At 39.2% G+C, this 24,085-nt stretch overlaps 1 protein-coding gene across 1 annotated transcript in view; it reads right to left on the bottom strand.

Moving 5' to 3' along the window:
* LOC122657077 (rab GTPase-activating protein 22) overlaps positions 1-23,813 on the bottom strand; it is a 37,349-nt gene extending 13,536 nt beyond the window's left edge. Inside the window, exons 1-7 of the mRNA XM_043851839.1 lie at positions 23,539-23,813; positions 22,869-22,964; positions 21,434-21,537; positions 20,919-21,184; positions 20,677-20,799; positions 20,496-20,584; positions 10,741-10,846 (exon numbers count right to left, since the gene is read on the bottom strand). Of these exons, the coding sequence (XP_043707774.1) occupies positions 10,741-10,846; positions 20,496-20,584; positions 20,677-20,799; positions 20,919-21,184; positions 21,434-21,537; positions 22,869-22,964; positions 23,539-23,652 (898 nt within the window). The 5' untranslated portion in view covers positions 23,653-23,813. The remainder of the gene's footprint in view (positions 1-10,740; positions 10,847-20,495; positions 20,585-20,676; positions 20,800-20,918; positions 21,185-21,433; positions 21,538-22,868; positions 22,965-23,538) is intronic.
* Positions 23,814-24,085: the final 272 nt, after the last annotated feature.

Here is a 24,085-nt window from a genome sequence, read left to right as displayed (position 1 = left end):
GTTTCGTTTGAAAACCAGGGGGTGATGTGTAATTTACCCTTTTCTTTATTATTTCACTTTCCTAGTCAATTTAGGCTATCTTATTAGTTATCATATTAGTTAAGGATAGGTTAGGCCTTTCCTTTTTAGAGTTTAAGTCTATTTTTGAGTCTTCTATATAAGTTTGCAAGGGAGGCCTGCGTTGTACACGAATTTGATCAATGAAATATTGGCTAGAGCCTTTGTGAAAATCCTGAGATAGGATGGGTAAGATGCCCAGGCTGAGATAACCAACCCTTCCTTTCCTCTCCATTCTTTTATTTTTTGTTTTGTTTTAAAACCTGCAACCAAGCCATCGGGTGTGTATTCTAGAGTTTGCATCAAGGTTTTGAGATGCAAGAGTCATTCAACACCACTGGTTCGATTGATGCATCTTCTCTTTATTCAAGAGATTATTTATTCTTCATTGCTGCTTCAATAGGTTACAAAATTGTGGGTTTTTATTTGTTACTTCAACCAAGGAAATTGTTCCCTCATTTGAGTTCCCATTGTTCTCTTGGTTTCCTCATGATTTTAGTTCCCATTTTTCTCTTGGTTCCCTCATATGATTTCTTATTTATCGGAGGGTTTTTTATTTGATCCTGCCTGGGATTATACCTATTCTGGTTCTAGTCTTACATTAGTTCTACTCATCTCTTCTTCTTCTCTTCTCAGCTCTTACTTCTTCGTTTCCTGTTTGAATCGATCCATACCTGATTTCTAACTTGGTATCAGAGATTGGTTTGAGAGTCGATCAAGCTTACATTTCCTCTATACCTCTCTTTGGAACCCTAGAAAGGTAGAGGGTTCCAATAGAGGCTATACTACGAAAGATAATACACTTAGGCTACGTTTGGTAACGGTCTTGGTAAAGAACACCTGTTCTTGACCAGAAACGTTCTTTGGTGTTTCTGGTCTGGAACAGCGTTTTGTGTATGAAAATGGCCGTTTGGTAACGGTCTGAAGAACGTTTTCGGAACAATAATAGAACAAAAATGTCGTTTCGTAAAACATGTTCTTCCAAATTTGATATTAATTACAATAATGCCATTGCAATCTATATTAAGACCAAAAAATACATGTCAATATTTTCTCTCTCTTACCAACCAAGCATAAATTAAAATATCTCATAAATTACCAACCTTAACATAAATTAAAATATCTCATAAAATACCAACCTTGACATAAATTAAAATCTCTCTCCTATCAACCTTAACATAACTGTGTTGGTGATTGAGTTCCATCCAAACACCGTAGTTTGAAGCAATGATTTGAAACTACCATAGTCTATTCTCATCTTGTTGAACTTGTTCCTTATCTGTTCCCTATCGAACTCTCTACCAAGCGTAGCTTCTAACCAGGTATGAATGTCATCCCACCCATTTTTGCTGAAGGTTGCCCCAGCCTTGTTACCAAACCTCACATTATCCATAAATAACCTCACTAGTAAATTAACCTCATTGGTGGACCAATTTGCAGGCCCAACTTTTGATTTTCCTTTTGATTTTGATGAACTAGCCATAATATTTGAATAACGCATGTATTATGTTTGACAATCAGTTAACATAGGACACTAAGAAATACAAATGCAATTAAGGTGATAACACTAGACAAAATGACTCGTTCTGGCCATGTTGCACACAACATCATAAAACCAACAAGAAATGATACACATCAAAGCATAAGATGAGTGGGAAATAGTCATAATGTCACAAATGAACCAGCCAACATCATGAAATTGAATCCAGGAATGAATTTAATAAGACCAAGAACTCACATAAACACAAAAACCAACAGAAAGCAAAAAAACATGAATACAGAAGATATGTCTCAGTGCACAAGAAATGATAACATAGTATGGTACAAGATAATTTTTTTTAAAGGCAAAACCCCTCCTATTTAGTTTGCAAAAAAAAAATTGAATTGAGCTGTAGATGCTTACCATGGATAAAATTTGAGAAAATGGAGAGTGGGAATGACAAAGAAGAGAGATGCCATTGAGCTTCTCTGTTCCTGGTACCTCTGAACTGGTTGAATGGGCAAATCAATACCTTCTCCTTTGTCTTTCTTTTGCCCCCTTCTTTGGCTTTTTGCTGCGAAGAAAACGATCCGAAGGGAGGGGCAGTATCCAAGTAGGAAGAAACCAAATAAGATGCACGGAGAAATCTCATGACTCTTCAGCCGTTGTGCTTGAAGAAATAAAATTTCAAGTTTAGGTATAAGTCATTATTGACAGTTCCATGTGGGAAAACAGATCTGGATATCTGATGCAATATATGCAGGAATGGCCAACAAGAGTGGTGGGTTGGGCCCTTTGGGGTGCCACTTGGGCTAGAGTTTATTGATATAATCATGTTATAAGGAGTTGTTGGGGTTTCAAAAGGGAATGATCAAATAATAGCAAAAGGTACTCGTTAAATTAATAAAAGGGCCTGTGAGAGTATGGATTGATAGAATGTTGTAGAAAAAAAAATGAATTAAGAGGCTCGTTGATGAATGGTGTAATAGCCAATTGTTATACTTGGTAGTTGATCCGTCTTGTTCTCAAGATCAGATCTTCAACCACAAGAATAAATCTCAAATCTGTATCTGAGTTTGAAAATAATAGGGCTTAAAAATGTATTGTAATCAAGATACTTCAATTTCATTTGAATATAAAAATTCAGCTACACCATGCTTTCTCTTCTCTAGTTCTCCTCCATACTTATAAAGTTGTTAATAACTCAAAATCTGCCCCGACAAACAAAAAAAGGAATCATAAATACACTACTTGGATTCCCAAATTACCTTCCTAAAAAAACCTGAAACTATTTCTAAATTTAGAAGATTCTAACAGCATTCATAAACTAAATAGAATCAAAAAACTATAAATACCAAATCTAGTAGACTTGTAAATAAAAGACATATTAATAGATTCAGGAATCCATGTGGGGCCAAGAATGCTAATATGCTAATTCAGGGCACATGTTGAATTTAACTTTTGCCTAGACTAACACTCAATTTCACTTTCTGGGGCAAATTTCTAAAATGTGTGCTGCAGAGGATTATCTGGTCACTTATGACTAAACATGAAATATTATCACTTGCAAAGAATCAGGATTTACATTTGCATCAGGAAAAGCTACAATTGGATCAGACTCTTGAAGCAATATGTACCAAGAAGAACCAACTAACAAAAATGAAGGCAAATGAAGATAAACCGGTGACAAAGGTCCAACCACCAAACATAAATCCTAGGCTAAGAACTACAATAAATGGTAAAATGGACTTCACAATAGACATTTTATTCACCCAATGTCCCTTGAGACAGATAAAAGTTGCCAGGTTCACCATCTACCACCTGCCACCATAGCCCAACCTATTAAGATTGTTTGCAACAATGGAGTGGCAATTGCAGGTAAACAGATTGTATTAAACTGGAAACATGTATTAACCTTATGAGAAAGGTAGAACACAAAGCACATTTCAGAGTATGATCTGCAGGAAGCAGTACAGAGAAAATTTTCAAACCCAAAAAATAGAAAGAAAGAAAAAAAAAAAAAAAAAAAACAGAAATAATAACACAACAGTAGTCGATCTTAACTGGGCATCCACCAAATCAAACAATCATACATTCAAATTCAAAGAGGAAACAAGTAGATTATGGAAGATGAAGTTATCTATTTCAAAAGCCCTAACAATTTTCATCAAGAACCCACTCAAATCCATATAACCACAAAGCCCTAAATTGCTCAAGAACTCTGCAAATAATTACCTTTGGATAAGTTTTCTTCGACCTAACACCAAGGTTCTCTTTTTGCAGGATGATTATGATCCGGTTTCTGAGACAAAATGGGAGAAGGAATAACCTAGGTCAGATCAAAACTTCCCACAACCGCTCGCTCGCTAGAAACAAAGAGCGAAAGAGAGAGAGAGAGAGAGATCGAACTGACCAGAGGCTCTTGAGCTTCGTCGAGGTTCAGTCTTCTCCTCTCTCCACGACAAAGAAGCTTCTCTTCTCCTAGTTGTTGTTGAGAAGATATCGGGTTTTTTCGATTGAGTGAAGTTCTATCGCAAGTTTAAGTTGGTCTCAAGAACGTCAGACCATGTCTGAGACGGTTCGTAAAGAATGTTCTTTTCACTCAAATCCATCCGGTTCATTCTTAAAGACCAAAAGAACGAACTGAAATGCCAAAAATGATTTTCTGTTTTTTCGTTCTTTAAGAACGAAAAAACACCAAAGAACGTTCTTGAGACCGTTACCAAACATGCTCTTAGAAGATCTAATGGAGTTCTATTATACCATTACCAAACGTGCTCTTAGAAGATCTAATGGAGTTCTATTATCCAACACAAGGCCTAATGGAGGAGGTTTAGGGGCTGTAGAAGTCGATTGAAGACTTAGAAGCTCAAGACAGGTATACCGGCTTCATGCTTTCGTTTCTCTCTCATCAAGCCACCATTTGAGATGTGGCTAGGCTTGCTAGAATTGCTCAGGAGGTATCTTTCACCTCCATAGGGCCTCATTTGCTGAAGTGACGTGCTTTTGGAGCACAATTCATCCTCTCTCATCTGGACAGGTACTGCCAGGTTCACTTTTTCTTCTCCGTTTTGCCTGAGATGCTTTGTGGTGTGTTGAATGGTTGCTATTACATTATGTGGGACTTATTGGATGCTATGGAATGAGGCTACATTGTTGGAAATGCATTTGACTTGGAATGAGGCTTCATTGGGTGCTCTGTGATTTGTTTGCTTGCTGGATTTTTTTTTTGGTAGAGTTTACTCCCCATTTGATTACGGTATCAAATTGATTCACTAAGTGTGTGCAAACCATGTCTGGGTCTAAGGTCAGAGGACCTATGGAAGCTTCGGCTAGTAGTTTGGGCAATACCAACCCCAGTATGACTATCTTTGAGAACCCCCATTACCTAGATATCCATTGTGAAGTTGGACACCAACTATTTGGACTGGGCTCGCTCTGTGAAGTTGTCTCTGCGAAGTCGGGGGGAACTAGTGTACATTACCGGTTCCATTAAGGCTCCTAAGTCAACTGATCCCACGTATCTGAAATGGGAGACCGAGAACCCAACCATCATGACTTGGTTGATTTTCTCCATAAAATCTGAGATTGGTAGAAGATTTATGAGGAAGGAGACTGCAAAGGAGATTTGGGACAATGTCTTTAGGACATTTGACCGAGTAGGAAAGGCAAAGGTCTATCAACTCCTTCAAAAGGTCATCACAATGAAGCAAGGTGACCAGAGTATTTCTAAATATTACAACATTGTCATTGGTCTCTGGGAGGAGTATCATCATTATAGGGACCTCCAGCTGTCCAACCCTAAGGATGAGGCAAAGGTTTATAGAACACTAAAGGAGGAACGTGTTCTTCTTCTACTTGGTGGGCTGAACCCAAAATAAGAGCCACCTCGAATGCAAATTTCGAGGTGGTCACCTCTTCCATATTCAGATGAAATATGTAGCTATTTACAGAGTGAGGAGACCAAAAGAGTAGCCATGGACACTGCACCATCCCTTGAGAGATCTGCACTTGCCTCTAGCTCTCACAGAGATTGGCAAGGTGGGAGGTAGAGGGCTTGGGCAACCCTGTGGAGATGATAGAGATAAGACTTAAATGTGATCATTGTGAGAAATTGGGGAACACTAGAAAGAGGTGTTGGATGCTTCATGGCCGTCCCCCTGGTGTGCGAGGTGGATCCACTGGTATGCGTGGTGGCAGGAGAGGGGGAGCTAAAGCCCATACTGTGACAGTTGAGACTGAGCCTATGGGGTACCCATCTGGACTACAGGAAGATCATGACTCCCTTACTAGAGAGGATATTACAGTGTTCCACATGATGATGTCACGACTGGGCAGCTCTTCTACTACTCCTACATTGTCAGACTCTTCGGCCTCAGCCTTGCAGGTCTCTACATCTGCAAATTCCACTGCTCTTCTTGGGTCATTGACTTTGGTGCCACCAATCACATGACTGGTACGTCTCAGTGTTATGATTCCTACTCTATTTGCTCTGGTAGGGATAAGGTTAAGGTTGTTGATGGTTCCCTTTCTTCTATTTCTGGTAAGGGTTGTGTTCAGGACACTTCTTCTATTTCCCTTGACTCTGTCCTTCATGCTCAACCTTGCTACTAATCTATTATTTGTAAGTCATCTAACCAAATCCTTGAATTGTTGTCACCTTCTTCCCTTTTGTCTTTTTGAAGATTTGGTGACGAAGAGGATTATTAGCAGTGGACGTGAGGAGAAAGGACTCTACCTTCTTAAGCCCCGCACACCTGTTTTGCCTACTACTTGGTCCTATGTGTGTGGCCGGAGTGACAGCAGTACTATGGATTTTGTGATGCTTCGGCATCAACATATAGGCCACCCATCTTTTGTTGTTATGAAAAAGCAATTACCACAATTGTTTACTTCTTTTTCTTCTTCTCATGTTTTTCAGTGTGAACCATGTATTTTTGCTAAACATTGTCGTTCATCTTATCCATATCATGGTAATAGATCCAATATTCCTTTCAATATTGAGCATTCTGATGTTTGGGGACCTGCTCCCACTACCTCTTTGTCTGGTTATTGCTATTTTGTTTCCTTTGTTGATGACTATTCCCGGTCCACTTGGACTTTTTTGATCAAACAAAAGAGCGATGTCTCTGATGCCTTTAAAATTTTCAAATAGCTGATTTGTACTCAATTTGGTACTCGCATTCAAATAGTTCGTTTTGATAAGGGGGTGAGTATATGTATGAGGGTCTCCAACACCTGATAATGACATTATTCATCAGGTTGCTTGTGTTGACACCCCCCAAACAGAATGGGGCGGTTGAGAGGAAAAATTGCCATTTGTTGGAAGTCACTAGGAGTCTCCTATTTGGCATGCATGTCCCCAAGACTTTTTGGTCCATGCCCTTCTTGCTGCTGCCTTCTTAATCAACTGAATGCCCACTCAGCTTCTTGGCTCCAAATCCCCTCTGGAAACCTTATCTCCTCAAGTCCTTGCTTTCTCTCTTCCTCCTAAGGTGTTTTAGTGTGTCTGCTATGTCCACATTAATAAATCAGCTCGGACTAAGCATGACCCCAAGGCACTCAAATGCCTTTTCTTTGGATGTTCCTCCTCTACCAGGGGGTATAAGTGCTACCATCCTTCCTCCCAAAGGCGACTTCTCTCCAAAGATGTCACCTTCTTTGGATCTATACCTTTCTTTACTCCTCATCAGCATCCTCTTTAGGGGGAGACTAATTGGAGCGAACAGGCTGATGATGTCATCCCTTTCCTTCCTCCTTTGCCTATCTCCCCATTCATGCTTGATATTGGGAAACACAAAGAACTGAAGTAGATGTTGTTGACATTGATAATCATTCAGGTGTTGGTATTGGCATTGAAAAGGAATTGATTATGTAAAAAAGAAAAGAAAAAAGATCTGCCAAGAATCCTCTTTGGATCCACATCTTGATTTCCACCTTCCTCAGTCAAGTAATATTCCTTCTCGTACCTCTGAGTTAGATCTTCTCATTGTCATTCGAAAGGGAAAGAGAGCTTGTACTAACCCCATAGCCAAGAATGTTTCCTAATTCTTATGATACTATTTCTCCTACAGGTATGGCCTTTTCTACTATTTTTTCCTCTTCTTCCATTCCCAAGAATATTACTGAGGCCATGTCTAACTAAAAGTGGAAGGAAGCCATGTCCGAGGACTTGAAGGCCTTTGAGAAGAATGGAACTTGGACACTAATTGATCTTCCTAGGGGGAGAGTTCCAATTGGATGCAGGTGAGTCTACACAATTAAGTACCGATCAGAAGGTGTTGTGGAGGTCGACATAAGGTCCAGCTGGTGGCCAAAGGGTACAGTCAGGTGTATGGAATTGATTATCAAGAGACATTTGCTTATGTGGCCAAACACAACTCGATACGAGTCCTCCTATCAGTGGTGGCCAATAGAAATTGGCCATTATATCAATTGGATGAAGAATGCCTTTCTCCATGGTGACCAAGAAGAGGAAGTGTATATGCAACCTCCTCCTAGCTTCAAGTTTCCCTTAGCTGAAGGGAAAGTGTGTCTCCTAAAAAAGGTACTTTATGGCCTCAAACAGTCTCCTAAGACTTGGTTTGAGTGATTTAGACAGGCCATTCTAAGGAATGGATATTCTCAGAGTCAAGCCGACCACAATTTATTTATCCAATGAGGTAATGGTACTATCACAACTCTTATTGTCAATGTTAAAGACATTATGGTGAATGGGAATGACAGGGCTAAGATAAGTAGATTGAAATCATAATTGGCCTAACAGTTTGATATTAAAGAACTTGATCTCTTGAAGTATTTCTTAAGGATTGAAGTGCCAAGATCAAAGGAAGGAATAAATATTTGCCAAAGGAAGTTTGCGCTTGACTTGTTGAAAGAAACAGGGATGTTGGGTTGTAAACCAACAAACTCTCCAATTCATCAAAATCATAAGCTTAGTAAAGATTGTGGTCCTCCTCTTATAGATGCAGAAAAGTATCAAAGATTGGTGGGAAAGCTGATCTACCTCTCTTTGACTCGCCCAGACATCACTTATGCAGTTGGAGTGGTGAGCTAGTTTATGCATGCCCCCAAGAGTGGGCACTTGGATGTTGTTTATTGCATCATTAGGTACTTGAAGTCTTCTCCAGGGAAAGGACTTTTATATGTCAGGCACAACCATTTGAGGATAGAGGGCTACACCGATGCCGATTGGGCTGGTTCAGTTTCTGACAGACAATCTACATCAGGTTCTTGCACATTTGTAGGTGGTAACTTGGTTACATGGAGAAGCAAAAAACAACCCATTGTAGCTAGGTCCAATGCAGAGGCAGAATTTAGAGCAATGGCTCACGGAGTATGTGCTCATATGGTTGAGACGGTTGATCCAAGAGTTGGGATTTGACACTGAGTGACCTATGTAGCTCTATTGTGATAAAAAGGCTGCTATAAGTATTGCTCATAATCCCGTGCAACATGACCGAACAAAACACATTGAGATAGACAGACACGTCATCAAAGAGAAGATCGATTCTGGTTGCATTTGTACTCCCTTTGTGAAGATAGGTGATCAATTGATAAATATCCTCACCAAAAGTCTCATTCCTCACCAGTTCAGTACCCTTCTGTGCAAGGTAGGAATGTATGACATTTATTCTCCAACTTGAGGGGGAGTGTTAGAGTTTATGTTATAGGGGTACTTTAGTCACTGGTTTATTGTTAGTCACTGGTTTATTGTATTGTTAAGTTGAGTTGTAATTTTATCTTTTTTCCTCACCAGTTTTTTACCTTTTACCTCCGTAGGGAGGCATATGTAATTCCCATGAATTGGTTATGAACAATATAGAGGAGAAAAGTTGATTCTCTCTCCTCTCCCACGGTTCTACGCATCTCTTCTTCTCTTTCCTTCTCTTCTCTTCTCAGCTCTTACTTCTTTGTTTCTTGTTTGAATTGATCCATACCTGATTTCTAACTAAACCAAGCTCACAGAGTTCATGTATATCTACTGAGAGCATAGGCAGTTAATATTTATAATATCAGTGACTCATAAGTGTCACGATTGATTACAAACATCAAGGAACCCTCTACGGTAGTACACTAGTACTACTTAACAGCTAAAACAGCACCACATATTATAAACATCACCATGACTTGTTAACTGTCACCACAGTTGCTAAACATCACCACCCCTATAATTTCAACAACACCTATGTTTAAAAGATCTTAAATTTGAACTGTCTATGGCCCAAATCTTGTAACCTTCCCTCTCTAGCTATAACTTCTGGGGGGAAAAATTCTCTACAGTTACTTCTTCATTTCTTTCCTCTTTATATTCTTCTATTTTTCCAAAGATTCATACATTTTCTTTTTTCTTGTGTACACAGCATTCTTAATATGATTGAGAACAGAAGAAAATCCCTATAATTTGGGAATCTTAATGAATCCAAAATCCTTTGTTTAGGTAACACTTAGTTCCTCATGATTTAGTAGTTAGCACCATTAGCAAACCAACTTTATAATAGCGGTGATGATAGCTTGCCGCAAAGAATCTCCATGGCAACCCCCCCTTTTCCTGATTATGCTTTTAGGAATATCTCATCTTTCACTATCTTGATTCACCACCATCCAAGAGGAAGCAACATATCAAGAACATGAAATTTCATAGAGTGACATATAAGTTGGGAAAGTTTTATATCCTATCCTTTTTATCACCATATCAAATTTTCTAGATAATTTCTAATTTGTTCTATACAATTCATACTTTTCAACAACAAACATCTATTTTGATTTTTAACTACACAACAATGAGATGGACACATGTTAATCTGTCACAGACATAATGTGTCTGAAATGCCAACCATGATAACTAAACATATATTTCTCCCCGCAATTCCTTTCATCAACTAGAATTAAAAATTTGAGAGCAAGGAAAACAAAGAACAATATATAAACTAGATGTAAACAAATAACATATCAGATAGATGCTTCAGAGTGACATGTTGAATACCAATTCTAAGTATATAAGTTTTACTGTAAAATCTAAAAACTGATGCACCATAATAGCAGGTACAGAAACTAAAAACTATTCTCTCTAACCCTAAAAATGAGTGAGCTTTTGCATTTTTAAGCTGAAAAACTTCTGGATAAGGGACCCAGAGGAAATGTAGAGCTAAAACCACCCATATAAAACCAGATATCGTTACTAAGCAGTTAATAACCCATACCGAGGTGTTGGTGAAGTTTTGGATCCACAACTTTAATTATTTCTGCAAGTGTACTCAACTGTGATTGAACACCAATGGAACTCGCTGAGGTCTTGAAGTTTCCCCGCTGTTCAGGAAAAAAATGTATGAGTTGTGGAGTTCAAGAATGTGCACAAAGAAAAACATAAACCCAACTGGCAGATACAGTTGAGCGAGCAAATAAAGAATCTCAACATAATCTATTTTGGCGTAAAAATCTGAAACTGAGACAATAAGAGCCAAAATTTGAACTCCAAATTTGAGAAGAATAGAAACATCAGTCAAAATCACCAAAACATCATATGAACTATAAACAAAATGTTTTTATAAGATCATAAGTCAAAACAAAAAAGAGAGAAGGGTCTATATGGAGTATTGAGACAGCAATGCAACCTGGCCTGCAAAATGCAATCAGTTCATCCAGGCACAATTAAAACTTCCAAGCTTGCAGAAATAGGTTACAATCGATATTCAAATTTCAAAACAGTTAAAGTCTTGACACCCGTCAATAATTGAATCAGCATTACACTCTCAAAAAACATAAGAAAGACCTCATATAGATCAGTAAGAGAATAAGCTCTGTAGGTTGTCACAATCCAAAGGTGAAATTGTACTAAAGAACTGATTACATAATGAGCCAGCTGATGAGAATTAAAATTGCATTTGGAGATAAAAATATGGTCATGATAAGGAAAGGGGCCACTAAAGAGGATACTAGATGTCAATGATTCTTAGCATGGAGAATAAGCAGGATGACACAAACTATTTAGTGAACAAACTAATTCAGGGAAGCCCAATGAACTAACTCAAAGAAGTCTGAATTACAACAACTCACAAATTTTAGGATAGGGGCAAATCCATCAATCTAGAAGTCTGAGTCAGTAACAGATTGCAGATTTAATTAACCCAACAGAATATCAAAATACAGTGTTAATTTCAGATCAATCAAACCAGCAGATAGGTTAAATCGATTCTCAGGTTTAGGGTCCCTAGAGTGCAATCCTACTTGGAATAGGATTGTATCAAATGCTTAGCAGAATCTGAAATTGAAGACAGGATATGATAGCAAACAATGTTGATAGAATATTTAAAGAATCGAAATCAGCCACATAAAACTCTCAAAATCAAGCAATCCTAGTAAGAATAGGACTGCAGTAATTAGCCAACAGATTCAGGTTGTGAAAACAGATTAGGAGAGACAATTATTTCGGGAAGAGAAGTCAAAAATCAAAACAAAGATCAGAATAGAAATTCAACTTCTAATTCAGCAATCTTAGTGGTGATGGGACTGTAGTATTAGAGATCAAGGATGAAAAGAATTGCAGAAAATAAACAGTAGATCAGTACCATAAAGACGAGTTGATGCAGATCCTGGGGTTTAGGAACCCTTTTAGAGTCGCATATGGGCCCACACAAAGAGTTGGGGGTTCAGATTTAAAGATTGATGGCAAAACTGTAAGTGAAGTTTATAAAGGGGATGGCAAAATTGAAAAAAAAAAGAAGAATCTTAAAAGATGAATAAGGAAATAAAGGAAAGGACAAAAAAAGAAGAAATTTCATTTATTGAGTGGGGGTAGATTTGGAAGGATGGTGAACTGGTTGATAAAGGCCGATATCAGAGATTGGTTGGGAGATTGACTTACCTTTTGCATACTTGGCCAGACATAGCCTATGCCTATGTTGTGAGTTTGGTTAGTAAGTATATGAGGCTGTGTTTCTTATCCTGCAATACTTGAAGTCAGCTCCAGGCAAGGGTGTGCGTTTCTCTCCTCATGGTGACATGTGTGTTGAGGCTTTTACAGATGCAGTCATACGGATTGGGCCGGTTCTCCTGATGATTGGAGGTCTACATTTGGTTATTGTACCTTTGTTGGTGGCAATCTTGTTACCTGGCGCAACAAGAAACAAGTTGTGGTTGCTAGATCAAGTGTCGAGGCAGAGTTTCATGCTATGGCCCATGGTATTTGTGAACTGTTGCGGCTTCAGAGTCTTCTACAAGATCTCAGTGTTACTGTTCAGTTACATATTATGTTGTATTGTGACAGTAAATCAGCCATTAGCATCGCTCATCATAGTTCGAAATTTCGTCTCGTCTCGCCATTTTAGGCTGGTCGAAATTTCCTAAATATTCCGAATTTTAGGCGAAATATGGTATTTTTTCTGCCATATTTCAGCACTCCATCTCGGCGGGTTTTTGGCCATATTAAGGCCTGTAGTTCATGTACACCCTTATTTAAGCTAAATAAACACATTTAAACCTTCATATTGCAAAAAAATGAACTCAAAGTGGTGTTTTGGGTTTGCACCCTTGATTGACAGTATACGATCGGACCCTGATATATAAATAGTTAAATACACATTGTTTAAGTACTAAAAGACATAATAAGAAATTTAAACAAAGTAACAAAACAAATAAAGTCAAATGTAACCTTTAGTTTAAACTTTAAACTAATAAAGTCATAAGTGCATAAGTTCATAAGTCATAACTCATAAACTCCATAATAGTCAATATTTCAATACTCAATACACAAAGTCACAACTCACAAGACTCACAACTTTCATAAAGCAAATCCTAGTAATAATTGCTATGCCTTCCTGGAACGACCCCATTCATGCTCCGCTGGAGTTGACGTCCATTGCTTTCTATCTGAAGGACATACGTGGACCACGATATAGTTTGAGAGAAGAAACAAGTGTAGTCATCCACAATTGCCATGTAAATGGAGTCATCAATATACTGGAGGCAACCTATCTGTTGGATTATGGGCCAAAATACCGTAGGGAGTATTTTGGACTTTTTACTGTTTTATTCTTGTTTCTATTATGTGGGTTTTAGTCCTACATTGCTTATTTGTAATTCTATGCTCTAGTTTCAATAATATAAATAAAGAGCTTGGGGTGATCATTAATCATCCAAGCATTTACTCCTAATTCTAATCTCTCAACATGGCGTCAGAGCAGGTTTGAATTAGGGAATTTCCTTCCATTCTCAATTTCCCTCCCTCCTCCCTTTCAATCTCGATCTCTTCTTCCCACCCCCCTCTTCTGTTTTGATCTTCTCTCTCCATCATTCTCCCACTAGGGCAGCACTGATGAGGTGATCAACAGATTCAGTTGCTACCCCGCTTTTACCTCATCCTAGGATACAGTTTTTTGATCGATAGGGACAAGCTCTTGCTGCCTGGGATATTTGCTTCTTCAGTTTTTTTCGGATTGCTTCCACTTCTTGCTAAGGGACCAATCTACCTCATTGAAGACTCAAGAACTGCGGCAGTATTTATTTCTTTGGCTCAGTTCCTATCTCCAACAAGATTGAAGACCTAGATCGATTTCTTTTCAGCAAATCAGGTTTTTTCCAAAACCCTGACAAATATCGATCTAGGAGTTTCAGGTTTTCATTGGGGCTGGTTTTTGAAAGAGTTCTTCAGTCCTATTAGAAGCATATTCGATTCAAGTTTCAGCTCTATCTGGTGTTTTTTTGTCAGCAATTAGCCCTCCATCGATTTCACCAAAATCAGGGTTTTTTTCAAAACCCTGAAAAAGTCGATCTCAAGGATTTCTCTGTCCGATGTTGCTGGTTTTTTGAGACATCTCTCCTTATATTAGAAGAGGATTCTCCACCAAATTTCAGCCCTTACCTTGAAGGGATTCTTGGGTTTCTCATCACACCAACTTCTCTGTGATCATGGGTGACTCAGCTAATTCTACTGCAACTTCAGTTGGTGATGGCCAAGGCAAATCAGAATTTCATACCTTTCCTACTAATCTAATCAAACTGGATGGTTTTAATTACTTGCTTTGGTCTCGGTCTACTTCCTTTGCCATTGCTGGCCGTGGCCTTACTGGTCACATTAATGGCACCACTTTTATGCCAACTGAGACTGGTCATGTTCAAGAAAGAAGGCTTGCCAACAATGGTGTTCTCATGTCCTACCTGATTGGTTCTATGACTTCAGATCTGCAACATAATTTTCTTCTCCTTGATACAGCCTCTCAGATTTGGGCTGCTTGCATGGAAACTTTCGGGCAGCTTGGCAATGATGCCCAAGTATATGAACTCAGGTAGAAGGTCCTCCACACTACTCAGGGAGAATTTTCAATTTCCAAATACTATGCTACTCTGCGCAATCTGTGGCAACCATTGGACCACTTCTCTGATTTCCACCCTGCTACAGCTGCTGACATTGCTCCATAGAAGAAGCATGTGGACAAGATCAGGGTGTATGATTTTTTTGTTGGTTTAAATGTGGAGTATGACCAGATTCGTGTTCAAGTATTGGGCCATAAGCCTTTTCCCACACTTGAACAATCCTATGCCTTGGTGTCTTCTGAGGAAAACCATAGGGCTGCTATGTTGCACCCACCTATTACTGACAGATCAGCACTCAAGGCAGCTGCCCCGGCTACTCTTGCACCTGTTGGCACTGCTTCTCTTGGTGATTCTACTACAGAGACTGTTGTTTGTGAGTACTGTCACAAACCCTACCACACCAAAGAGAAGTGCTGGAAACTTCATGGGAAACCAGCTGACTTCGAAGCAAAAAGGGCTGCTAAGACAAAGACAAAGCCAAAGGACAAGGCTCATCACACTGAGACTGTTACTACAGCCCCTGCTACTGACATTGGTCTATCCCAGGATGATCTACAGGCATTCCTACGTGTACTAAGGACTTCCGCTGCTGCTGCCTCTACTACATCTGCTGATACTGCCAACTCCGTTGCTCCTTCAGGTTCACACTTTGCCCGGTCAGGTATTCCATTTGGTGGTCACTGTGCTTGTGTAGCTTCCCATCCTTGGATCATAGATTCTGGAGCTACAGATCACATGACCGGTTCCTTTAGCCTGTTCTATCGTTATTCTCCCACTTCTGGGAAAGACAAGGTCAAAGTAGCTGACGGTTCCCTTTCCTCCATATCTGGAAAAGGAATCATCAACTGTATTTCTTCTCTTCCTTTGTCCTCTGTTTTACATATTCCTAATTTTTTAACTAACCTTCTTTCTATTAGTAGTATTACTCGTGATCTTAATTGCAAAGTAAATTTTTTTCCTTCCCATTGTGTTTTTCAGGATCTGAGCTCTGAGAAGACGATTGGATTGGGTAAAGTACATTGTGGATTGTACCTACTTGAAGATGGTCGTCCCTCTCCACCACCATTACCTTCTCCGCTACCTCAGAACTCCTTGGTCTCTTCTGAACTTTACCAATGGCACTCTAGATTAGGTCACCCTCCATTAGGAATTTTAGCACATTTATTTCCTACTTTGGTCACCCCATGTACTAAGGATGACCTTTTTTTGTGAGGCTTGTGTTCTGGCCAAACAGACACGATCAACTAATTCTTTATAAAATAAAAGGAGTTTTTCTTGTTTTCAATTGGTGCATTCTGATGTTTGGGGTCTTAGTCGTAAAACATCTCTTTCTGGTCACCGCTGGTTTGTTTCTTTTATTGACTGTCACTCTAGGCACACATGGGTGTATCTTTTTTTTTTGGGTAGAACATGGGTGTATCTTTTACACACACAAAATCAGGTTTTTGAGTGTTTTTAGCATTTTCATAAAATGGTCCAAACTCAGTTCCAGACTTTCAGGCTACTCTCAAAATATTGAGAAGTGATAATGGAACCGAGTATAAAGAATCTCAATTTCAAACTATCTAGCTGGCCATGGAATTGTTCACCAAACCAGTTGTGTTGATACCTCTGCCCAGAATGTTGTGGCAGAAAGGAAAAACCGCCACTTGTTAGAGGTGGCCAGGGCTTTGATGTTTGCCAGACATGTCCCATCTCAGTAATGGGGAGATGCTACCCTCACTGCTGCCTATCTCATCAATAGGCTACCTTCCCGGGTTCTTAACTCCCATAATCTAGCTGAAGTTTTACTGGGGAATTCCTCCTTTGTTGTTACTCCCAAGGTGTTTGGTTGTGTGTGTTATGCTAGAGATACAAAATCTCCAGGCAAACTTGAACCTAGGGGGTTACGTTGTATTTTCTTGGGTTATTCTCGAACCCAGAAGGGTTACAAGTGCTACCACCCCCCTTCCCGCCGTACTTTCGTCAGTATGGATGTTATTTTTCATGAGACCGTTTCCTATTATTCTTCACCACCTCTTCAGGGGGAGAGTTCTAGTGAAGATGTGCTGTCTTTTCAGGTTCCTCCTTTTGAGGTTCCTCCTTTTCTAACCCCTACGGCTGTTGTCCAGCCACCTACAGCTGTTGTCCAGCCTCCTATGGATGCTGCCCAACCTCCTTTGACTGCTTCCCAATCTCCCTTGGCTGCTGCCAAGCCTCCTCTGGCTGTTCTCTCCTCATCCGAAGGGAGTCCTTTACAGGGGGAGACCATGGGAAAGAGTGTTGCTGATGTTCCTATTCAGGGGGAGCTGACTCCTGTCCAGAGAACTATTGGTGAGTTTCAAAAGAAGATTGACAACTCCAATATGATCACCTATAAAAAGGGAAGCACCAAAAGGGGGCAGCTTCAATCCACTGTAGCACCGATACCCATCCAGTTGCCGGCTCAAGATCCAAATTCTTCCTCTCCTAGTAAGCCCTCTTCCTCTGACCTACCTATTGTTCATCGCAAAGGTACTAGGACTTGCACTCTGCATCCCATATCTCATTTTGTTTCTTATAGTTCTCTTTCTCCTTCTTTTCATGCATTTGTATCTTCTCTTTCTTCTGTTTCCATTCCTAAAAATTGGCAGGAAGCATCTATAGATGGAAAGTGGAAGGCAGCAATGTTGGAAGAAATGAAAGCACTACACAAAAATAATACGTGGGATCTTGTAGCTCTTCCTCCAGGGAAAAAACCAGTTAGGTGTAAATGGGTCTTTGTAGTCAAACAGAAGGCAGATGGGACAATGGATTGTTATAAGGCACGACTGGTTGCAAAGGGGTTCACTCAAACTTATGGAGTTGACTAGCAGGAGACCTTTGCACCAGTGGCGAAACTCAACACTGTAAGGGTGTTATTATCTTGTGCTGCAAATCTTGGATGGGATCTTCAGCAGTTGGATGTAAAGAATGCCTTCCTCCATGGGGAGCTTGAGGAAGAAGTATACATGGATGTTCCACCAGGTTTATCTGATGACAGGACCAGGGGCAAGGCCTGTAAATTGAAGCGTGCTCTTTATGGTTTGAAGCAGTCACCTAGAGCCTGGTTTGGAAGGTTTCACAAGGCTATGATTTCAGTAGGATATAAGCAAAGCAATGCTGATCACACTTTGTTCATCAGACGAGTTGGTGACAAAGTAACTATTCTCATAGTCTATGTGGATGATATTGTGGTCACTGGTAATGATGGTGATCCTATCAAGAAATTGAACCACTTCCTTAGCCGTGAGTTTGAAGTAAAGGATCTGGGGACTCTAAAATATTTTCTAGGGATAGAAGTTGCTCGATCTTCAAAGGACATGTTTCTTTCTCAAAGGAAATATATCCTAGATCTATTGTCTGAGACTGGGTAGCTAGGTTGTCATCCTTCAGATACTCCTATGGAAGCTTCTGCAAGACTTAAGGAGAAAAAGTGTGAACCTGTCAACAAAGGCCGTTATCAGTGATTAGGGGGCAAACTAATCTATCTCTCTCACACACGACCTGATATAGTCGTTGTAAGTTTGGTGAGCCAATTTATACATGATCCTTATTCCTCTCACATGGAGGCAGCTCTTCGTATTTTGCGATATTTGAAGTCTGCTCCAGGAAAAGGAATTCTTCTCTCTCCCAATGGTCATCTGAAGGTTGAATCTTATATTGATGCCGATTAGGCTGGCTCTACTGACAGAAAATCAATTTCTGGCTATTGTTCTTTTGTGGGTGGAAACCTTGTCACGTGGCGTAGCAAAAAGCAGAATGTTGTGGCAAGGTCCAGTGATGAAGCAAAGTTCCGTGCAATGGCACAAGGAATCTGTGAATTTTTGTGGCTTAGAGGATTGTTGCAGGTGCTGTTGTCCATCTTCCCATGATGCTTTATTGTGATAATAAAGCAGCCATTAGCATTGCTCATAACCCTGTCCAGCATGATCGTACTAAGCATGTTGAGGTTTACCGACATTTAATCCAGGAAAAGCTCGAAGCCGGACTCATCTGTGTTCCCTTTGTGAAGTCTGTTGATCAGTTAGCCGATGTGTTCACCAAGGGGCTAAGTGGCAAAGTGTTTCTTTCTATCTTAGTCAAGTTAGGCATGCACGACATATATGCTCCAACTTGAGGGGGAGTGTTGGATTATGGGCCAAAAATACCGTGGGGGTATTTTGGACTTTTTACTGTTTTATTCTTGTTTCTATTATGTGGTTTTAGTCCCACATTGCTTACTTGTAATTCTGGCATCTATTTTCAATAATATAAATAAAGAGCTTAGGGTGATCATTAATCATCCAAGCATTCACTCCTAATTCTAATCTCTCAACACTATCCTAGGATACGGGTTACCAATCTGTGAAGAAGAACCATGACTACCCACTGATCCTATATGATGTGATGTCGGTGCTGGCAGCATGTACGGCTGGTGAGTTGGGTAGCTAGGGTATGCAAAGATGTCGTCCACAAAAGATGATCCAATACGTCCCTGGGACTGAGAGTCATAGTCCCCTACCCCCAACGAACTGCCCATATCCATATCCATAACCATATGAATGTGATGCAATATAATCCGATGACGATGGAGTGGTACATGCATCAAAAGATGGGCACGCCAATGCCCACTTGATCCTCCATCCCTATCACCCATACTCAATCCGCCAACAAAGCTAGATAAGTCATCAATATCCATATAATCAGCCTGTGTCTGTCGACCCCTACGCTTCCTAGTGTAATCAGCCTGTGTCTAACAGTTCGACACCGTGAGGTTGTAGATTGGCCTCCGGTGTCTAACATATAATAATATCATCACCAACCAACAAGTATTGAACATAGTATTTTCAAAAAAATAGTTTCAGGAAAAAAATTACCTTAAATAGTGAAAAAGCCTTCACAAATGTACTAGGAGGTGTTTTCGACGTGTTTCCGGCGACGATCTGTCGAAAATGATGAAGAACAAGTGTTTCCCCCCATAATGAATGGCTTGGAAGACAAAAAAAAAAAAAAAAAGAAGCAACAAAAGCACTCTCAGCAAGGTCTCGGTCGAAATTTCGACCTAGACCAGCGAGATGTTGCTTTTATACTTAAGTTTAAAGAGTCATGTGCATAGGAATGTAGTAGTTTCGGCGATATTTCAGTGACATGCCAAAATTTCATGAAATTTTGACGAAATTTGAACATTTTTCATTTCGGAATCCCATCTCGTCTCGGTAGTGTCGAAATTTATGAAATTTGCCGAAATAACGGAGATATATCGCGAAATTTTGAACCATGTCGCTCATAATCCAGTTCAGCATGATAGGACGAAGCATATGGAGATTGATCGTCATTTCATCAAGGAGAAGTTAGAGCAGGGTGATTTTGTGTTCCATTTGTTAAGTCTGGTGATCAATTAGCTGATGTTTTCACTAAGGGTTGTTGTAATATAGGTGTAAGGGTAGATTCGTCCTTTGTCCTTGAAGGGCATTATTGTCCTTGTACTCCCTCTATTCTATTATAAATAAAGTATGGTTGCTGTCACACACAAGCCATCATTCCCCAAATCATAACAAGGATGCATAACCATTCAGGACAATTAAACCACATGTGTAATTCACTCAATGATATCTGCCTTATCAACTAAATAATCCTAAGGGATAGGAAGGATAGGAAGGATGAATACCATTCTACGCATAAAATGTTCAAAGCACCAAAATGCATCTGCTTCATTTTCGTGAAGAATTACCAGGGGAGAGCATAGATCATTCATTCCTGCTCAAGAAAAAAAAAATCAAACTCCAAGTTGAATGTTGAAACCAGAATATTTTATTTATAACATAGTGGATTTTCTATGGTGTACTCACCTTGACAGTAACCAATGTCATCATCTATCCATGCATAAACACAAAGAACATCCCAAAGCCTTGCCAAATTAGCTTCATCCAAGTAGAAGACAAGTGATCGATCTGTGCGAACCACGTCCAAGCCTATTCTCCAAATTTATCTTAAAATTATATCAAGTAATACAGAAAGTTCCTATAGAAACAATGACAACTCACAAGAGAATACCAAATGTGACATAACTGAAAGATCAGCAAAAGTATACCAATTTGATGCAAAGTAAGTTTCCACTGATGAACTTTTTTGTCTACAGAATCAACATTTTTACTGCTGAATCTGCTGACTCTGCTCATACGCCTTGGAGATATATCAGGTGTTGGTGTCCCTAGATCTTCATTGTTCAAGTCAGAAGTTGACAAATTTTGTATTGTTAGCCCATCTTCAGTGATGACAGGTGTCGTGACAATCCTTCCACTGCCGATGGTTGGTTCCACGTTTTTGCACTCAGATTTCCACATTTCATACTGCTCCCTGCCATGAAAACATGGTGCTTTCAATTAACATGCAAAAGAAAAATGACCAACATTCTTCACAAACTTGCAGGAGAGATGAAATAAAAATGAGATAGAAAACAGGGAGTTGTGTGGCTCGAGTTACATGACACTTCCACCTCTCCTTTGAGATGGGCATAAAAGAAATAAGATCCAGGTAGATTGATAGGAAGAGAAGAGTAATGTCAAGCTATTCCAAATTTCAACTAAAATTGATCAAAATCGCTACCTCCTGCGGTGCCTGAGTTGATTTCGTTCTTCAAACGTGCTATTTGGATCATAGCAGCCCAACAAAAACTCCCAAACTACCGCTTTGATCGATGGATGAATGCCCTGAAATGAATAACAAATAAATTTTCTACTTTTAAGTTCAATTACACAAAATATATGGTGTTGAAACATGAAATTAAAACTCCATTAAGAATCAGATAATATGTTAACTGCAATCATAATTATAACCAATGACCATTTTTTCTTGGTAATTTGATTTGTAATAAATTGCCTCCAAATTAGGCCAGACTCCAGAGGATGATAGAGGTGGAAACTTCATTCAAATTTCTCCACGTATATCTTTTTGGAAGTAAGCAATTCTTCTTCGCATTCGAGCAACAGATGAGTTTGCCTCTGGGTAAATTATCTCTCTGATCCTCACTTCTGTATGGTTATCACCGGATTCACTAAAACGTAATCTAAAGAATCAACAGATTCGTATTCTGTATCCAGGAAAAGGGTGCCAAAATATGATACTAGTACTGAATTCCATCTTAACCCGACAATTAAAAATATGTACAGGGTTATGCCTTACAATGACCACAAGTTCCAAACTTCAACTGATCATTATGATAGTAATATGAATATGGTCTGTAAAAATAGGCACTTTGGAAGCTATTGAAACAGAATGGTTACATTGGAAATGAGGAGAGGAAAGAGATCAACATTTAAGTCCTGATAGCTTTGTTGATAAGGTTTAGGAGAGATGTTCAAAATAGCGATTTTCTGACAATGTGGTGCCCTTCTTTCAAGAGTGGTTCAAATCCACAACACAGGAGAATCTTTCAATAGACGGAGCTTATTAGAGTGTTGAAGGGAGGGTTCCTCCCTTTGGCATTTTCATTTATTTTGTAAGGAGCAGGACAGGATCGGACCAGGAGATTTCCGACAAGTCTTTCTGAATTTTTAGAGCATGAAGCATTGAAGCGGAACTACAAGAAAGTTTCTGACAATGTGATGCCCTTATTACAGAAATGATTCAAATCCTTAACAACCCAACGTTCCACAATCGTGGTGCTTTGGATCCCAGTGCAGAGAAAACAAATGGGCTTTAGGACAAAGTGACTAACCACTACCACACTTTTCAAATTAAAAACAAGCTCAATACTATCCCAATTTCCCAAGTACAAAACCATCATAGACATAATAGTAATCTGTTATTAAACTATCATTCAGCAAGGTAAGCAGTTTATCATCCATGGAAGCTTCTCAAGATGTCATTGGTCAAATTTGTTTGACGCGGTGAGTACTGTCCTGTAGTAGCGATTTTACTCACCAGCAGAATCATTGTCCAGGCAAATTTTAAGTCATCCAAACAACAAAATATCTAGATGAAAGATTTCTATCATCTCATGTTCGAAAACAAAGTGCAAGAATACTGAGAAAGAGCTTACCCCACGTTGTATTCGGTGAAGAACTTTTGCCATATCCAAGTGACCATCTTGAGAGAATGCAGATTGCCACTTTCTATCACTAAGAGTTTTCCCGGGCTGTGAATATAATATAGTTACATAAGAACCGTGCAAGCAAGTCAACTAATAAAAAACCAAATACAAGACACATGAATTAAGAGTTTCTTGCACTATCCACATAAAACCGCAGTCCCGTTTATCCTTCAAATCAAGAATTTCTATTTATCCATTGTTTATGTGCCATTGAGGAAGCGAAATCGGTTAAAAATGAAAAAGGGAACTTTTGTAATCATTACCTAACATGAGAGTATAATTAAGTCCAAATTATTTCAAACCAGGTTACTAAATTTTACTTTATTTTGCAATTAAATCCTTTGGATTTGAGGAGGAAAATAAAGAATAAATCTGTAAATTATAATTACTAAATATGGTAAGAATTTTAAGTCTCCCTACCCTTTATTTCCCTTAGAATAAAACGGAGCCTAAATTAAAAATCACGTTAAATTTTTTAAAACTAAAACTTTAATCTTCCAAAAATGTGAATAATGGTGGCCCAGAAAATTTTCAAAATACTTTTTTTTTTGGGGGGTGGGGGTGGGGTGTGGAGGTTGGGGAGAAAGATTATCAAGGGAATAGATGAAAGTAGACGCACCCTGCTCTTAAATTGGGTCTTTGGGACGTCGTCTTGATGTTCAGGTCTGATTGCATAGAAATCATCACAATCCTCCGGCGCACCTTCACAACAAGGAACACCAAGACCAACCATGTCGATTAGTTATCGAAATAACTAAATCATTCGTTAGTTGATTCGTTAATTTGCTCATTAACCATCTCCAGGATACAAAACCACGCCAACCCAGAAGGTTAATATTATCTATCTCTCTCAGAGGCCTTTTCCCGAACAGAAATTGGACCCAAGCTTTGAGATCTCATGGACTCCTTTCATCTTTTCCTCTATTATCAACGGGTAATATTATCGATTCAAAGAAGCACCCGACAGCCTAAAGTTAAACACAGAGCATCAAATCTGAACATCTGAACAACCATTTCTAGAAGCACCCAAGAAACAAAATCACGTTCCCCCTTCTTTGGGACTGTAATTGCATAAAATTGTTTTCTTCTTCTCATAGTTTATTTTGGAACTTTATACCTCTTCGTTGTTTCCCTTCGTACTAGAATAGAATGGAACAAACTAACAA

This window comes from Telopea speciosissima, chromosome 3, assembly GCF_018873765.1.
Source record: "Telopea speciosissima isolate NSW1024214 ecotype Mountain lineage chromosome 3, Tspe_v1, whole genome shotgun sequence".
Lineage (NCBI taxonomy): Eukaryota > Viridiplantae > Streptophyta > Magnoliopsida > Proteales > Proteaceae > Telopea > Telopea speciosissima.
Note: the sequence above shows the minus strand (reverse complement) of the source record. Positions and strands in the feature narration are given on the sequence as shown.